This window comes from Salvelinus alpinus, chromosome 26, assembly GCF_045679555.1.
Source record: "Salvelinus alpinus chromosome 26, SLU_Salpinus.1, whole genome shotgun sequence".
Classification (NCBI taxonomy): Eukaryota; Metazoa; Chordata; class Actinopteri; order Salmoniformes; family Salmonidae; genus Salvelinus; species Salvelinus alpinus.
Genome location: NC_092111.1, coordinates 21,752,662 through 21,769,398, shown reverse-complemented (window position 1 = coordinate 21,769,398; position 16,737 = coordinate 21,752,662). Strand labels below are relative to the sequence as shown.

The 16,737-nt window shown below is 42.5% G+C and overlaps 2 protein-coding genes across 6 annotated transcripts; one reads left to right on the top strand and one right to left on the bottom strand.

The window, feature by feature from the left end:
* Positions 1–251: 251 nt before the first annotated feature.
* LOC139554941 (UBAP1-MVB12-associated (UMA)-domain containing protein 1-like) lies at positions 252–14,826 on the bottom strand. Of its 5 annotated transcripts, none has more exons than XM_071368242.1 (6): positions 14,670–14,810; positions 14,471–14,499; positions 14,271–14,373; positions 10,970–10,990; positions 3,898–3,983; positions 1,964–2,409 (listed from the first exon to the last, which is right to left on the bottom strand). In XM_071368242.1, exons 3-6 carry the CDS (start codon positions 14,353–14,355, stop codon positions 2,104–2,106), a joined length of 498 nt encoding a protein of 165 aa, XP_071224343.1. In that variant the 5' UTR covers positions 14,356–14,373; positions 14,471–14,499; positions 14,670–14,810; the 3' UTR covers positions 1,964–2,103. The 5 variants fall into 5 exon arrangements, with proteins under 5 accessions (XP_071224348.1, XP_071224346.1, XP_071224343.1 ...); XM_071368243.1 differs by having other exon boundaries at positions 14,471–14,531; positions 14,670–14,801; XM_071368247.1 differs by lacking the exon at positions 10,970–10,990 and having other exon boundaries at positions 252–2,409; positions 14,471–14,531; positions 14,670–14,826.
* rpa3 (replication protein A3) lies at positions 14,742–16,713 on the top strand. Its single transcript, XM_071368248.1, has 4 exons — positions 14,742–15,245; positions 15,428–15,502; positions 15,698–15,809; positions 16,151–16,713. Exons 1-4 carry the CDS (start codon positions 15,150–15,152, stop codon positions 16,231–16,233), a joined length of 366 nt encoding a protein of 121 aa, XP_071224349.1. The 5' UTR covers positions 14,742–15,149; the 3' UTR covers positions 16,234–16,713.
* The last annotated feature ends 24 nt before the right edge of the window (positions 16,714–16,737 follow it).

Genomic DNA, 16,737 nt, shown 5'->3' with positions numbered 1-16,737 from the left:
TTGAGGCTGTAATCACCGCCATAGGTGCTTCAACAAAGTACTGAGTAAAGGGTCTGAAGACTTATGTAAATGTGATCGTTTTTCATTATAGGGTATTGTGTGTAGATTGAGGGTAAAAAACGATTTAATTACTTTTAGAATAAGGATGTAACGTAACAAAATTTGAAAAAAGTCAAGGGGTCTGAATACTTTCCGAATGCACTGTATTTCCTATATACCAGCTACTACTAATAAAAACACAGTACTCATGCTTTTACAGGTCAACCATCTTTAGAGAAAACCCCTCAGTTAAAAATGACAAGATAAATGAAAACAATGTATTGTTAATAGCAAACATGCACAACAACCACACCGTAACTAAACCCCCAAAATACATCCAAGTAAACCAAACAAACTAAGTTACTCAAACTCAAATTGTAGCCTTCCACGCCGGTGAATAATAAAAAATAAAAAAAATGCTATGTTAGGTCAGTGATTGAATTACAAAGAGAGGAAGAGGCCTGGGGAAATCCACATTATCATTTAACACAGACAGATATAAATACACTTTGTTTCCAGGTATGCACAGCAAAGGATTGTCCAGAAAGGGTAAATCACAAATATTTCATAATGTATGCAGTAGTAAGGCTGTGATTACACATGCAGCTCAATTCAGATTTTCTTGCACAATTATTGGCAAAAGAACTGATCAAAAAAAGAATAATTTGGCTGCGTGTGTAAATGCAGCCTCTATGGATGATTTCACATGTGGAATACCACAACATTGCACTGAAAATAACAGCAACTTATGAGCCATCTTTTCAGGTTCTTGAGTGGTTGTCTTAGGAGTTAACTCATAAGGAGTTTACTTCAAATAATAGTCCTAAAAACTATTTTAACTAAATATAATTGGTATTTTCTTGCCCTCTCACATTTGTACAGCAGTCAGAGGTAACTAAACATATGTGTGTTCACAAGATAATTTGTTCACCAGTGTGCAATGAATACAGTATACATGACAGGATACCTGGACACACTGTCAAATCTAAACTGTGCCATGAAGACTGGAGGAAACTTGGTTTGTTCAGAATAAATAACAATAAATACAGCGTTTGGGAAGTTACAACACATGATGCGTTCATTAGAGCAATGCTGATGATGATCAAAAGAGAAAGGCCACATAAGAGTCACCATATCAAGTGAGTCCTGATAATACATGTTGAAAAATAGGGGATATATATCCTTACATTTTAAAATAGATCAAAAAGCTACATAGTTACTCAATAGAAATGCTCATGCTACACAAACGTTTTTTCAAATGTCTTGTTAAAGAGTTCATAACTTCATTGGCAAAAGTGAGGACAGCAGAGAAAAAAAAATAGTAACCAGATAAAGAATAATACGTGTAATTTCCTTTATAAGATTTGAAAACGATCTGAAATCTGTCTCATACGTACATTAGTGCAAACCCAAAGGTCAATCAGTGACTTCTAAACTAACAGCAGCAACAGGTGAATCTACAGACCCAGACACTGTTCAAATGAAACAAAGTTATGATGAAGCATGCCTATCAGACATGAAGCTAGCTCTCTTCTGATACACACAGTTCTTAAAACAGTGAACCAGCACTACTATGACATGCACATCAGAAAGTGATTCGCCTTGAACTAGTAGTCTACAATCTTAATGGTAGAACTCTGCGTACCCATCTACCTACATACTGTGTGTAACATACATCACTGGCGGCAGGTGCAGTTTTGACCCCACCTGACTCACACCTGTTTTCTAACTCTGATCATCACCATAACCAGGTTTACCATTAATTATAGTACTACCATTCTCAGACAGAGCCTATAGAACTGAAACTAAACCTGAATGGTAACGAGCCAAGACAGTCCAAGGTTGTGTTCAGTAGGGCAAACGTAGCTAAACACTTTGGAAAGGAAAACAAACATGTGTCTTTCTTATTGGACAAGCCCAGGTAATCCCACCTTGTTTCAGTACGTTTTCATCTGTTTGCTGCCCAATGAACACGACCCAGGGTTGACATAGTGCTGGTATTGGAGGGGAGGTTGACAGATCAAAAGGCCAGCGGTCATAGTCAGCAAGTAGACTATCTACAGGTCAATGGTCACAGAGCACAGAGTTCTCCAGAGTGAAGTCGTAGGTGAAGGAGGCCAGGTTGTGATTGATGTCTTGGGGGGACATCAGCATCTCAGAGAAGAGGGGGAACCCAGGACCCCCTGTCTGCATGGCCAAAACATGGGGGGCCAGGGTGAATGGGACATCTCCTAGTAGGTCTGGGAGAGACAGGGCTGCCTCCACTATGGGCGCGGGGAGCTTCCACATAGGCCCTGGTGATGGGGCGATCACTGAAGGTGGAGCAGGGGCTGGAGAGTGGTGGGCCTGGGTAGGTGTCGTACTGGAGGACTAAGGAGAAGAGGTGAGAAAATATCCACCTTCAGACATTGCATTTAGAAACAAGTGTAGGCTACACAATAAAAAAAGGAACACTTAACGTGGCTAACTTTTGTCAAACATGAAAACAGATTGATGCCGATGAGGTTTCAGAACTCGGCAAAATCCATGGGAGGAAGTCACTAGGGTGCTGTCCCAAACCGTAACCTTAGCAACTAAACTAGCGTACCAGTAAGTGTACTACTAAACACAAGCAAGTGTCACACAATACAATTATTCTTGCCTGTCTACCATGATATTAAACCGGCCTACTATTTGTACTCTTCAATTGACTCATTTGATTCAAAAGGATTTGGTGTACACATAAAGTGCTAGATTGGAGACTTAAGCAGTGCTTCGGGCCTTGGAATAAAAGCTTAAATGCAGAGAAGATGTTACAGGAAATGCCTTATTCCTCTTCAATTAAGAGAGCATTCGGTTGGGACATAACCACGGAAACATCCTTAAAAAAAAGTCTGAGTGTTTGTTCTCTCAAACACGGTGGTGCCAAGGACTCACCTGGGAGCATGATCAGCAAGCAGTGTGTGGTGCTTTCCTTTTTCATGACTTCTAGAACTTCACAGATAAAGTACCGTTGCATCTTAACCACTAATTACCTGTGTAATAACCAATACAGAACACTGTAGGTAGTGGTCCTGCCATCCGGCCCTCCTTATTTTTCATATATTGCCCATAACACAGGTGAGTGTGTGAAGCAGGACAGGTTTATATTGGTGTAGGTAGGTGTTTGTACATCATGTAGGTGCAGGGTGCGCAACATGGAGGCAAAGCACTGTAGATAACACTCATTGAATGGGAGCAGAGCTGCAGTGCCATGTCACCATATGCAGCTTACGCTTCAACACACACACACACACACACACACACACAGACACACACATATATATATTGGCCTTGATTAAACCCATAATAATCACCACAGGCGACTTCAAGGACTAGCAGGACCAACCAGATCAAACAGAGAACTAGCAGCAACACAATAGAGCTCTTCTACAGCCACCATATGTCCAGACTTCAGTCCAGACCCAGTGTAGCAGGCATGGAGCGTGCTGAATGGCAGTGGCATGTGATGGTCCTCAAGTCTCTGTGTGTGTGTGTGTGTGTGTGTGTGTGCGCAGGATCACACCCATGCCACTCAGCATCTGTCGCCAACACAGCAGCAGCAGACTGTAGGCAGACTATATGAAGGCAGGATGAGACAGTCAGTAAGTCTCACTGCTGTCTGTTTAAGTCTACAACAGTTGTGTTTCCTGGTACTGAGGACAGCATTTGCGAAACGAACCACTTGGCAGTTTTGAGTAACATCATCCAGGTTGGGTCCTAAATGACACTCCATCAGCCTTTCTCCTACATAGTGTTCTAGTTTAGACCAGAGCCCATAAAGAGTGTTATACTGCATGTTCTGCATAGCGCTGCCCTCTGGTTATAAAAGACAATCACCTTTGATGGTTGCACAATAACGTTACATGATGGTTTGCCGATGTTCGCGTTCTGGATCTTCTTCCTCTGTTCGTCCAGAGTTTCTCCTGGAGAGGAAAAAAAAATAAAGATATTCTGTCATTATACACCACGGGCCTAGGCCTGGATTCTTCATTAACATGCATGTGCACGAGACCCACGACTAGCCCCATCTACAATGGCCTACTTGCCCTGTGGTCTTCATAACAGAAGTCATTAGCCTCTTTGGTGTATTCTTTCCTTCTTCGGGAAAATAAGTTCAAGTGTGTGATTAGATGTGGTTTAACGAGTGGAGTGGCATTCTGATCACATTAATGGATTACACAGCATTAACAAAGTTAGTAACACAGTAATACTGTTCCACAGAGCACTATGTGGACCAGAGCATGCCTGTAGCTCTCTCTGGTGTAATGTAGCCTGTGTTCCCAACCCCATTCCTCTCTCTGGTGTAATCTAGCCTGTGTTCCCAACCCCATTCCTCTCTCTGGTGTAACCTAGCCTGTGTTCCCAACCCCATTCCTCTCTCTGGTGTAATCTAGCCTGTGTTCCCAACCCCATTCCTCTCTCTGGTATAACCTAGCCTGTGTTCCCAACCCCATTCCTCTCTCTGGTGTAACCTAGCCTGTGTTCCCAACCCCATTCCTCTCTCTGGTGTAACCTAGCCTGTGTTCCCAACCCCATTCCTCTCTCTGGTGTAATCTAGCCTGTGTTCCCAACCCCATTCCTCTCTCTGGTGTAACCTAGCCTGTGTTCCCAACCCCATTCCTCTCTCTGGTATAACCTAGCCTGTGTTCCCAACCCCATTCCTCTCTCTGGTGTAACCTAGCCTGTGTTCCCAACCCTATTCCTCTCTCTGGTGTAATCTAGCCTGTGTTCCCAACCCCATTCCTCTCTCTGGTATAACCTAGCCTGTGTTGTCAACCCCATTCCTCTCTCTGGTGTAACCTAGCCTGTGTTCCCAACCCCATTCCTCTCTCTGGTGTAACCTAGCCTGTGTTCCCAACCCCATGCCTCTCTCTGGTGTAATGTAGCCTGTGTTCCCAACCCCATTCCTCTCTCTGGTGTAACCTAGCCTGTGTTCCCAACCCCATTCCTCTCTCTGGTGTAACCTAGCCTGTGTTCCCAACCCCATTCCTCTCTCTGGTATAACCTAGCCTGTGTTCCCAACCCCATTCCTCTCTCTGGTGTAATCTAGCCTGTGTTCCCAACCCCATTCCTCTCTCTGGTGTAACCTAGCCTGTGTTCCCAACCCCATTCCTCTCTCTGGTGTAACCTAGCCTGTGTTCCCAACCCCATTCCTCTTGCATCATGTCATCTGGGGGAGAACTACTGGGCCTTAATTAGTCTAGTTACTAACTGCACATTGTCGTCTCCTCTTCTCGCTCCCTCTTTCTTCTCCTCTGTAACCATTGCCATCTCCACCCCCACTGTCCTGTGGGACTGAACTCTTTCTGCAGCATGAAGTCATCCTCCCTGATCTCAACAGATTCCTTTGATCTGAGCTCAGTGTCTCCAGTCACCCAATGTCTCTCTCTATAGAGGGTAAATGATCTCCATGAAAGGGAACGGAGGCCCAAAGCCCCATGATAAAACAGAGGTTGCGTTACTCTGCACAGGATCAATATGGGACCTATCAGCTTACTCTGGTCTAGTAGTACAATGTTTCTCAGCTTCAGTAACCTCAAATTCAGATTATTTTCAATTTTTTAAAAAAAAAAAGCACTATGCAGAAATCATTTTCTGGTAGCTAAAATTCGAATGGTTCACTTAATTTCAGTTTGTGACAAAACAAGCACGTATAGTGTAGAGAATAATTGTACCACCTAAACCACTGTGAAATATATTTTCCATAACCAAAAATATTGTATTTTCTTTTAGCGGTTTGAAGCTTGTGTACAAAACCTAATGTAAAAGACACAAAAACTAAACTTAAAAATGGAAGCACAGAAATACTGCACATAGAACAGATCTACAGTTTCTTAGACTTGCTTTCAATGAGAATGACAGATCTATAACTTACATTGTGAATGTGAATTTTGTCAGGTCGCCCAAAAAGTTTAACATATTGCAGCTTTAAAATCTGTTTAAATAAAAATATTTTGTCTATTGTCTTACTTTGACATTATCATATTCATATTTCCATCAATGTTTGAGGCATACAAGTATGCAATATTAATTCATTCTATGCCTTGTATTTAAAGCTTTAATTTTCCCCCTTTAGTCCTACAGGTACAAATGTAAATTACAAAAGTTCCCACAATTTCATCACAAGATTTAGCCCACATTTCCATCCACATCTGTGAAGGAATTCTTGGCATAGTAGGTATTGTTCACCTCCAGAGCAAGTCCTCTAGAACAACAGGGGCATCTAAATAATGCCATGTAAAGTAAGCCTAGCCTATGTTCTCCTCGTTATGTGTCGTCAGCATTGTACATGCATGGCCTTGTTTCTGGGCTCAGTCAGTTAGACAGAGGCCCCGCCTTCCCGTTCTCTCTCAGTCAGTAACACACAGAGCATGCATCCGTCATCTGCTCAATAGCATGCAGGAGTTTATCCCTCCCATTCACTGAATCCTTCAGGAGAGGGATAGCGAGGCAAAAGCAAGAAAACACACACACACACACACACACACACCTCTGCTTGATGATACAGAGGACAGGTCAGGTCAGTTGTACTTGACTTCACATTATAGTAAGGCTGCATGTTTTCACATTCAACATCGTGGAAAGACTGTGTGTTTGGATAACTGTAAGTGAACCTGGACTGGCAAACATGTGTACACTACTGTTCAAAAGTTTGGAGTCACTTAGAAATGTCCTTGTTTTTTAAAGAAAAGCACCTTTGATTGTCCATTAAAATAACATCAAATTGATCAGAAATACAGTGTAGACATTGTTAATGTTGTAAATGACTATTGTAGCTGGAAACAGCAGATTTTTTATGGAATATCTACATAGGCGTACAGAGGCCCATTATCAGCAACCATCACTCCTGTGTTCCAATGGCACATTGTGTTAGCTAATCCAAGTTTACAATTTTAAAAGGATAATTGATCATTAGGAAACCCTTTTGCAATTATGTTAGCACAGCTGAAAACTGTTGTCCAGATTAAAGAAGCAATAAAACTGGCCTTCTTTAGACTAGTTGAGTATCTGGAGCATCAGCATTTGTGGGTTCGATTACAGGATCAAAATGGCCAGAAACAAAGGACTTTCTTCTGAAACTCGTCAGTCTATTCTTGTTCTGAGAAATGAAGGCTATTCCATGCGAGAAATAGACAAGAAACTGAAGATAGCCTCCCGGGTGGCGCAGTGGTCTAGGGCACTGCATCGCAGTGCTATGCTGCGCCACCAGAGTCTGGGTTCGCGCCCAGGCTCTGTCGCAGCCGGCCGCGACCGGGAGGTCCGTGGGGCGACGCACAATTGGCTTAGCGTCGTCCGGGTTAGGGAGGGTTTGGCCGGTAGGGATATCCTTGTCTCATCGCGCTCCAGCGACTCCTGTGGCGGGCCGGGCGCAGTGCGCGCTAACTGAGGGGGGCGGGTGCACGGTGTTTCCTCCGACACATTGGTGCGGCTGGCTTCCGGGTTGGAGGCGCGCTGTGTTAAGAAGCAGTGCGGCTGGTTGGGTTGTGCTTCGGAGGACGCATGACTTTCGACCTTCGTCTCTCCCGAGCCCGTACGGGAGTTGTAGCGATGAGACAAGATAGTAATTACTAGCGATTGGATACCACGAAAAATTGGGGAGAAAAGGGGATAAAATTATTTAAAAAAAAAAAAAAAAAAAAAAAAAAAAAAACTGAAGATACTTGTACAACACTGTGTACTACTCCCTTCACAGAACAGAGCAAACTGGCTCTAACCAGAAAAGAAAGAGGAGTGGGAGGGCCCCGGTGCACAACTGGGCAAGAGGATAAGTATATTAGAGTGTCTAGTTTGAGAAACAGATGCCTCAAGTCCTCAACTGGCAGCTTCATTAAATAGTACCTGCAAAACACCAGTCTCAATGTCAACAGTGAAGAGGCGACTCCGGGATGCTGGCCTTCTAGGCAGAGTTGCAAAGAAAAAGCCATCTCAGACTGGCCAATAAAAAGAAAAGATTAAGATGGGCAAAACACAGACACTGGACAAAGGAAGATTGGAAAAAAGTGTTATGTACAGACGAATCTAAGTTTGAGGTGTTCGGATCACAAAGAACATGGAGGGGTACTTGACGCCATCTGTCAAGCATGGTTGAGGCAAAGTGATGGTCTGGAGGTGCTTTGCTGGTGGTAAAGTGGGAGATTTGTACAGGGTAAAAGGGATCTTGAAGAAGGAAGGCTATCACTCCATTTTGCAATGCCATGCCATACCCTGTGGACAGCGCTTAATTGGAGCCAATGTCCTCCTACAACAGGACAATGACCCAAAGCATAGCTCCAAACTATGCAAGAACTATTTAGGGAAGAAGCAGTCAGCTGGTATTCTGTCTATAATGGAGTTGGCCAGCACAGTCACCGGATCTCAACCCTATTGAGCTGTTGTGGGAGCAGCTTGACTGTATGGTAAGTAAGAAGTGCCCATCAAGCCAATCCAACTTGTGGGAGGTGCTTCAGGAAGCATGGGGTGGAATCTCTTCAGATTACCTCAACAAATTGACAACTAGAATGCCAAAGGTCTGCAATGCTGTAATTGCTGCAAATGGATGATTCTTTGACAAAAGCAAAGTTTGAAGGACACAATTATTATTTCAAATAAAAATAATTATTTATAACCTTGTCAACGTCTTGACTATATTTCCTATTAATTTTGCAACTCATTTCATGTATGTTTTCATGGAAAACAAGGACATTTCTAAGTGACCACAAACTTTTGAACGGTAGTGTGTGTATATACACTGCTCAAAGAAATAAAGGGAACACTAAAATAACACATCCTAGATCTGAATGAATGAAATATTCTTATTAAATACTTTTTTCTATACATAGTTGAATGTGCTGACAACAAAATCACACAAAAATTATCAATGGAAATCAAATGTATCAACCCATGGAGGTCTGGATTTGGAGTCACAATCAAAATTAAAGTGGAAAACCACACTACAGGCTGATCCAACTTTGATGTAATGTCCTTAAAACAAGTCAAAATGAGGCTCAGTAGTGTGTGTGGCCTCCACGTGCCTGTATGACCTCCCTACAACGCCTGGGCATGCACATGATGAGGTGGCGGATGGTCTCCTGAGGGATCTCCTCCCAGACCTGGACTAAAGCATCCGCCAACTCCTGGACAGTCTGTGGTGCAACGTGGCGTTGGTGGATGGATCGAGACATGATGTCCCAGATGTGCTCAATTGGATTCAGGTCTGGGGAACGGGCGGGCCAATCCATAGCATCAATGCCTTCCTCTTGCAGGAACTGCTGACACACTCCAGCAACATGAGGTCTAGCATTGTCTTGCATTAGGAGGAACCCAGGGCCAACTGCACCAGCATATGGTCTCACAAGGGGTCTGAGGATCTCATCTCGGTACCTAATGGCAGTCAGGCTACCTCTGGCGAGCACATGGAGGGCTGTGCGGCCCCCCAAAGAAATGCCACCCCACACCATGACTGACCCACCGCCAAACCGGTCATGCTGGAGGATGTTGCAGGCAGCAGAACGTTCTCCACGGCGTCTCCAGACTCTGTCACTTCTGTCACATGTGCTCAGTGTGAACCTGCTTTCATCTGTGAAGAGCACAGGGCGCCAGTGGCGAATTTGCCAATCTTGGTGTTCTCTGGCAAATGCCAAACGTCCTGCACGGTGTTGGGCTGTAAGCACAACCCCCACCTGTGGACGTCGGGCCCTCATACCACCCTCATGGAGTCTGTTTCTGACCGTTTGAGCAGACACATGCACATTTGTGGCCTGCTGGAGGTCATTTTGCAGGGCTCTGGCAGTGCTCCTCCTGCTCCTCCTTGCACAAAGGCGGAGGTAGCGGTCCTGCTGCTGGGTTGTTGCCCTACGGCCTCCTCCACGTCTCCTGATGTGCTGGCCTGTCTCCTGGTAGCGCCTCCATGCTCTGGACACTACGCTGACAGACACAGCAAACCTTCTTGCCACAGCTCGCATTGATGTGCCATCCTGGATGAGCTGCACTACCTGAGCCACTTGTGTGGGTTGTAGACTCCGTCTCATGCTACCACTAGAGTGAAAGCACCGCCAGCATTCAATAGTGACCAAAACATCAGCCAGGAAGCATAGGAACTGAGAAGTGGTCTGTGGTCACCACCTGTAGAACCACTCCTTTATTGGGGGTGTCTTGCTAATTGCCTATAATTTCCACCTGTTGTCTATTCCATTTGCACAACAGCATGTGAAATTTATCGTCAATCAGTGTTGCTTCCTAAGTGGACAGTTTGATTTCACAGAAGTGTGATTGACTTGGAGTTACATTGTGTTGTTTAAGTGTTCCCTTTATTTTTTTGAGCAGTGTATATTTTAAACATTAAAATAAAATATTGTCTGAACAGTGTCAGTTCAGGAGAGAGGCCTAAGGTTCTGGCTTGGATCATGTGCTGATCAAGTGAAAAGGAATGAAAAGGAGCACATTACATTCTGCATCGACCTGCTCTGTGCAGTGTGGATCTTGTCAATGACATCACGTTATGTCATGATTCGTGCTGGAGTGGTGTGACCTGCTCAGAGAGTGGACATGGTCAATGACATCACGTTATGTCATGATTCGTGCTGGAGTTGTGTGACCTGCTCAGAGCGTGGACATGGTCAATGACATCACGTTATGTCATGATTCGTGCTGGAGTTGTGTGACCTGCTCAGAGCGTGGACATGGTCAATGACATCACGTTATGTCATGATTCGTGCTGGAGTTGTGTGACCTGCTCAGAGCGTGGACATGGTCAATGACATGCAGCTTGTCAGGGTAGCAGGCTTCTCGTAAACATCTTTGCCAGTGCAGAATAAACCAGCTCTAGTAATGCTGGACACTACAATCTTCTGTTAATGACCAGTGACCAATTACTAAAACAATTATGAACTCACATGCATGATGCACGCATGCACACCCATCCTTGCATTACCTGCAACGACTTTAGGACTCCCTGGAAAACAGTGTCAATTGTTACTGAGTGGACTACTATCCTGGCTAAATAAATAAAGACTTCAGACAAGGAAAAGCAACATCTGAGGACAAATGTTAAAATGAATGTGGTGTTGGGGTGTAGGCCTTTGAACACGATGTTAGTGAAAAAGACTCCTTGTAGACACTGACAGCCATCCAAATACAAGTGAGGCTATTGTCTGTCTGCCGGCTGGGTTAGGAGCCTGTGAGAGAGGGAGATGGGCTCCCAGAAGAGGCACAGGCAGCTGCTCATGACTTCAGCAGTCAACCAGCACCACTCCTCAAGAGGGTCAGCTGTAGGCAGGTGCACACACACACACACACACACACACACACACACACACACACACACACACACACACACACACACACACACACACACACACACACACACACACACACACACACACACACACACACACACACACACACACACACACACACACACACACACACACACACACACACTTTGAGGGACTAAAGGCCCTAGACTTGGATCACAGAGATGACTTCATGACTTCAGAGGTAATTAAACAAATCCTTTGTTATTGGATTCCATCTGACAGAATGGAGGAGAAAATATTAGGTGTTACAAATGAACAGCTTAGACTGGGGAGAGATTTGCCTGATGTAGGATACAAACCTTGTCAAAGGACGTTATGGTAATAGCTAATTAGCTAATCTTCGGATGTAGAATGAGATTCGACTCCATGACCCCCTGACAAATATGAGCCATCCCTCCATCTAGCATCAGGGGTGGACTCAGCAGATTGTTTTCCCTTAAAGCCCCCATGCAGTCTTTATAAATGTTATTTTTAAATCGTAACTGTGTGTCTAATATAATTACTGTGTGTTTATTTAATGAAAATAACCCCACCCCCCCAAAAAAAAGTTTGCTATTTTTATAATTTATTTTCATTTTGCCATTGAAATGCTCAGTCTGATCATGTGAGTGTGTTTTTACATACAAAAAAATATTTTTACATACAAAAAAAACTCTTTCACTAAAAGGGAATTATCATTTTCACAATTTCAGAGTGTTATTTCAATCTTATAGTGTTGAAATATCATTAAGAAAATTGAAAATATTACTTTTTTCACTGCACTGCCTTGCTCCTTCCCCAAGAGGATTTATCTTGGTCTGAATAACTACATGTGGATGGAGGCGAGAAGGGCCACAGAAGATCAGCCTGCCAGCCACCCAGTTCCCTGCCCACTGGGATTTTCCGCTGGCTCTCTCCCACAGCCCAGCCCTGGCCCGAACATACCCAACCGGCAGGCCGCTGGCTAGGGAACTGAAAGGGTAGTGGAGTGGCACATGATATGCCCCCTAACATATGGACACAGACTGAGCCCCACAGATCAGCTTTGTAAGAACATCTGCTCCCTTTGGTCTGGAGCCATCAGTACCAGGAATTCTCAAAAAGTGGAAAAAGGCTGTGGTGCAGATGGCAAATGTAATGGCAGATTTCAGGGAAACAAGTAGCTACACTTTACATTTGATACAGTAAAAACTATTTTTAAATCTTTTTTTTTTTAAATCCTCACAGAAAATTATCTTTGAATATTCATTCAATGCAACGGGACAAACTAACCTAACTGTACCTATATTGAAAGCCACTACCCCAACTCTGACTGAAGCATAGTCCTACATTGTTGGATTTGCGCTCTGTAACAACTCCTATCAACATTGATTACACCCAGAGTAAATCTATGAATTCAGTTTTGGTGATTTGCCTTTTAAACTCCCTGGTTTCATCAGCTATCTGACTGATCCCTCCCTTACGACACACACACACACACACACACACACACACACACACACACACACACACACACACACACACACACACACACACACACACACACACACACACACACACACACACACACACACACACACACACACACACACACACACACACACCATTGGCATCTTTAAATCAGAGAATGTGATTAAACAGAGCACAGTCATTGGGTTTACACTAAAACATCTGTGATCTCAGTCAGACTCTTTCTCCTTTGTCTAGGAAGAAACGCTGGCTCTGAGACTGGCTCTCTTCTGTCTGCCAAGAGAAACATACAACTCCTGACCATCTGTGTCTACTGCTTCACCAAAAGCCATACCTGGGTTCAAATACTATTTGAAATCACTTTAACTACTTTTGGTGTTAGTTTTAGCCTGTCTGGAGTGCCAGATGGACAGCGTTTGCACTTTTGCGACTACTTTATTGGTTCCATAGTGCCAGGCAAGCGCAATCAAGCCCAGCTAAAGTATTTGAAATTGTTTTTGAGTACTATTTGAATCCAGATCCACCAGCAGCGCTCCCAATCAAAGCCACGGGATAAAGAGCCAATTATACTGCACTTTCCTGGTAGAGGGAAGAGGGAGGAGGGAGATTCCTGACTAACAATAACATTTTTATTATTTTGAAAGGTACCCAAAGAGGTTGTTTCTGCCTTGGACCTTTAACATTGGCAGGATTTATCTTCATAAAGCAAGTAGCAATCCTATATTATCGTTTTGAACTTAACGATAAACATATGCTAATTTGTTGTTATGACTTATTACCACGCCCATGAGCACGAGGAAACTTATTTTTTGCGCAACTCATTATTTTCATTTCAGGTTCATTTCAGCCTCAAGGAAGTGGTGAAAGACATTATTCAAAGTTGGTGACAAACTTAAAACTACATGTGGACTTTTTAAGCTTATATTATTTACTAGTGATACAAAGTAGAGGTTCAGGATTTAGTCTTGTTGACAAAAATGATTCATAGAACATTTTAAAATAACAAGATAAACTAAAAATATAGACCGATGTTATTGACTGAATGTGTACAGTGCTTTGAAACATTTAAAATTCCATTTTATAATACAGTAGCACTGGACATGTCATTGTGTGCAACTCTGACACACAACCCCCACAACATTGTTCTGGGTGATATCAATAGGCAACCAGGAGAGGCCTGGTCATTTAATTATGAAATAAGATTGGTACAACCAGTAGATTGTGGAATCCAAACATTTCATGGATTCAATAACAAATCATAGAATTACTTTATGTGTGTGTGTTCTGCCCAACTTGTTAGATGTTTGGTAAATGTGGTAGTTTCAGAACTGAGCGGAGTCTACTGAGCAATAGGACGACCTGAAACGTCAAAGTTCTGTTGAACACCTAGACTTTGAGTATCAAGCAAATACACATTTCTGACTCTTACAAAGTCAGCAGGTTGACGTTTGATTATTTGTTTCTCACCTATTATCACGAACCCATCTGTACCACCCTCTGACGATGACTTCTTGGAAGAGTCTTTATTACGATTCCCGAAAAAACTGAACATACTGACTCCTTACTTGGTCTGCAAAGGAGAGAAAAACAAACGTTAGCAAGCATACGGCAATATCATCACGGCACTTGGAATGAGAAAATGCATAAAGAAATCATGTTGTGTTTACCTTTTGGTATGTAGAACCTAGGAGTATGCCTGAAAGTTGATCACAGATCGCAATACCATAACTGAATACAAGTGAAAGTGACTTTCAGTTAGATTTCTATTAACTTCCGAAGTATCAAATGTCACGTATGCTCTACTAGCTAAATGTTCTTTAGTGTCTAGTTAGCTAGGTTTTCGTCGAACCAAAGCAAATTACTTACCCTACCAGTCTTTCTTTTCGTTAAAAAGTCGAGTAAAGTAACATACACTTTTGTTGTTGTTAGATTATCTATGCAATTTCGTGGAGTTAGCCATTGACCAGTGTGTTGTTGCTGTTGTCTTATCTGTTTCCGGTCATTCCTGTTCTGTAAATGGTCCGTTTAGAAACAATGTCGAGAACAATTTTATTCTAATCAGTTTTATAATGATTGTACCGCAATCTGTCGCTTTGAATCTGGTGTTTATTTATTAGACTCCACTTTAAAAGATTGAAGTTTTATTTATATGAAATTATCCGTTCATGTGACATTTAAAAATTAATATGAGGAACGATAGTTAACATAAGCTTCTGTCCGGGGAAAGAATGTAGCATAGAACAACGAGGAAACGTCGTCGTAACAAAGTATTTCCCGCGTTATCGCCTGCTTGTTTTGCTCAATCGTAGCTAGAATTTCAAGTTGTGTTCTGCAAAATCTATCGAAATGGCAGTTTTTGAGTCACCAAAACCCAGAATAAACAATTCTATGCTGTCTCAATATATCAGCAGGCCGATTTGCTTCGTTGGACGTGTTGAGAAGGTAATATGTTAGTGTTTTTATTGGGCTTAACAATAGTTCAGCACTAGAAATTGGATGGCAGTCTTGACGAAAGGGTCGTGGTGGTACACAGCCAGAAATGGCAATGAAATTCGCTACTTTTATAACTAACTAGCTAATTAGCATGACTAAATTGCAATTCATTGTTTTGTCGTCTATGACAGGTCCATCCAACAGGAAAATCATTCACTCTTTCGGATGGAGAAGGGAAGTCTGCATCAGTGGAACTTAATGAGCCCGTGAGTACAGTTGCAAGACGTAACCAACTAACTACAGTAGACTGGTTGAACAGTAGCTATCTTCTAGGAATTAGGAATGAAACGATCTGACAATGACAACATGACATCACAAAACTGAAAGTGAACATTGTACTTGAATTTCAAAGGCATATGGCTATTAGTGCATTGCCTGATGTAACATTGTTTCTCTCCCAGCTTGATGAGGAGCTGAGTGGGGTGGTGGAGGTGGTTGGTGTAGTGTCCAACAAAGGGGCAATAATGGCCTCTGCATACAACATGCTCAGAGAAGACCAAGGCATTCCTTTTGGTAAGTATGTCATCTCTCCTGTGGAAAAGGGAATGTGTTCTCAAAAGGTACACTCTGCAAAATTACATCATTACACACAGCAGAGTGACTTCCTGCAACAAAATCTAAATAATATGCTCTCTTGCCAATGTGGGCAGCGCAGCATACCTCAAGGGAGAGCACAGATTTGGGAGAAACAGTAGTGGTAGTCTTATTTGAATTCTTGTTGGTGATGTTGCCCCATGGCGTGATGATATTGCTGAGTGTACTTTTTAACTTGCCAAAGACTGTTTAGCTGGTTTGACATCTCTTAGTTTTTTTTACAGATCTATGTTTTTGCATATAATAATTTTTTTTTTCAGACCTGGAGCTGTACAATGAAGCCCTGAAAGTCATCCATGAATACCCCCAGCACTATCCGTTTGAATTAGCCACCAGTGGATGAGCACTATCCACTTATTCATTCAGATCATTGTCAATGTGAACCTCAATTGTCTTGTTGCCTTTTTTTATATATATATATATATATCTCAGTTCTAAATAGATATGTATAGTTTTTTTTTCTATTTCTTTGTTTTGAAAATAAAAGCCTTTAACTTGTCTGTGTTTAGTCATAACAATCTTCGTAAATAAACCTAAAATGACCTATGATACAGTTTGAGATGATCAGCATCAACTAAACTGTGCTTTATTGACATCTCAACCAAGTTACTTTCTCAGGATAATTGATATAAACTGTATTTCAAATCTGAATTGAAATGGCTGTGTTATAGTACCCTCTGTTGGTACAAATGTTCAACAAGCTACTGTACTGCTGTAACCACACTTCTCTACCCTGCCACCAAGTGGTGAGGTAGGGACTAAAATAAGCTTCAGCAAAAAGTGAAGTTTCCCCACACACAATAAACTGAATGTTAACTTTCAAGACTTTGTGTTTCTTTTATTGTAT

Excerpts from the sequence above, each read along its gene's own strand:
- LOC139554941 (XM_071368242.1), bottom strand. The coding sequence starts at position 14,355 with ATGTTCAGTTTTTTCGGGAATCGTAATAAAGACTCTTCCAAGAAGTCA. Across the intron at positions 3,984-10,969 it reads GAGTCCTAAAGTCGTTGCAG|GAGAAACTCTGGACGAACAG; the intron begins GTAATGCAAGGA and ends TTTCCTCTCCAG. Across the intron at positions 2,410-3,897 it reads TTATTGTGCAACCATCAAAG|TCCTCCAGTACGACACCTAC; the intron begins GTGATTGTCTTT and ends TCTTCTCCTTAG.
- rpa3 (XM_071368248.1), top strand. The coding sequence starts at position 15,150 with ATGGCAGTTTTTGAGTCACCAAAACCCAGAATAAACAATTCTATGCTG. Across the intron at positions 15,246-15,427 it reads TCGTTGGACGTGTTGAGAAG|GTCCATCCAACAGGAAAATC; the intron begins GTAATATGTTAG and ends CGTCTATGACAG. Across the intron at positions 15,503-15,697 it reads CAGTGGAACTTAATGAGCCC|CTTGATGAGGAGCTGAGTGG; the intron begins GTGAGTACAGTT and ends TTTCTCTCCCAG.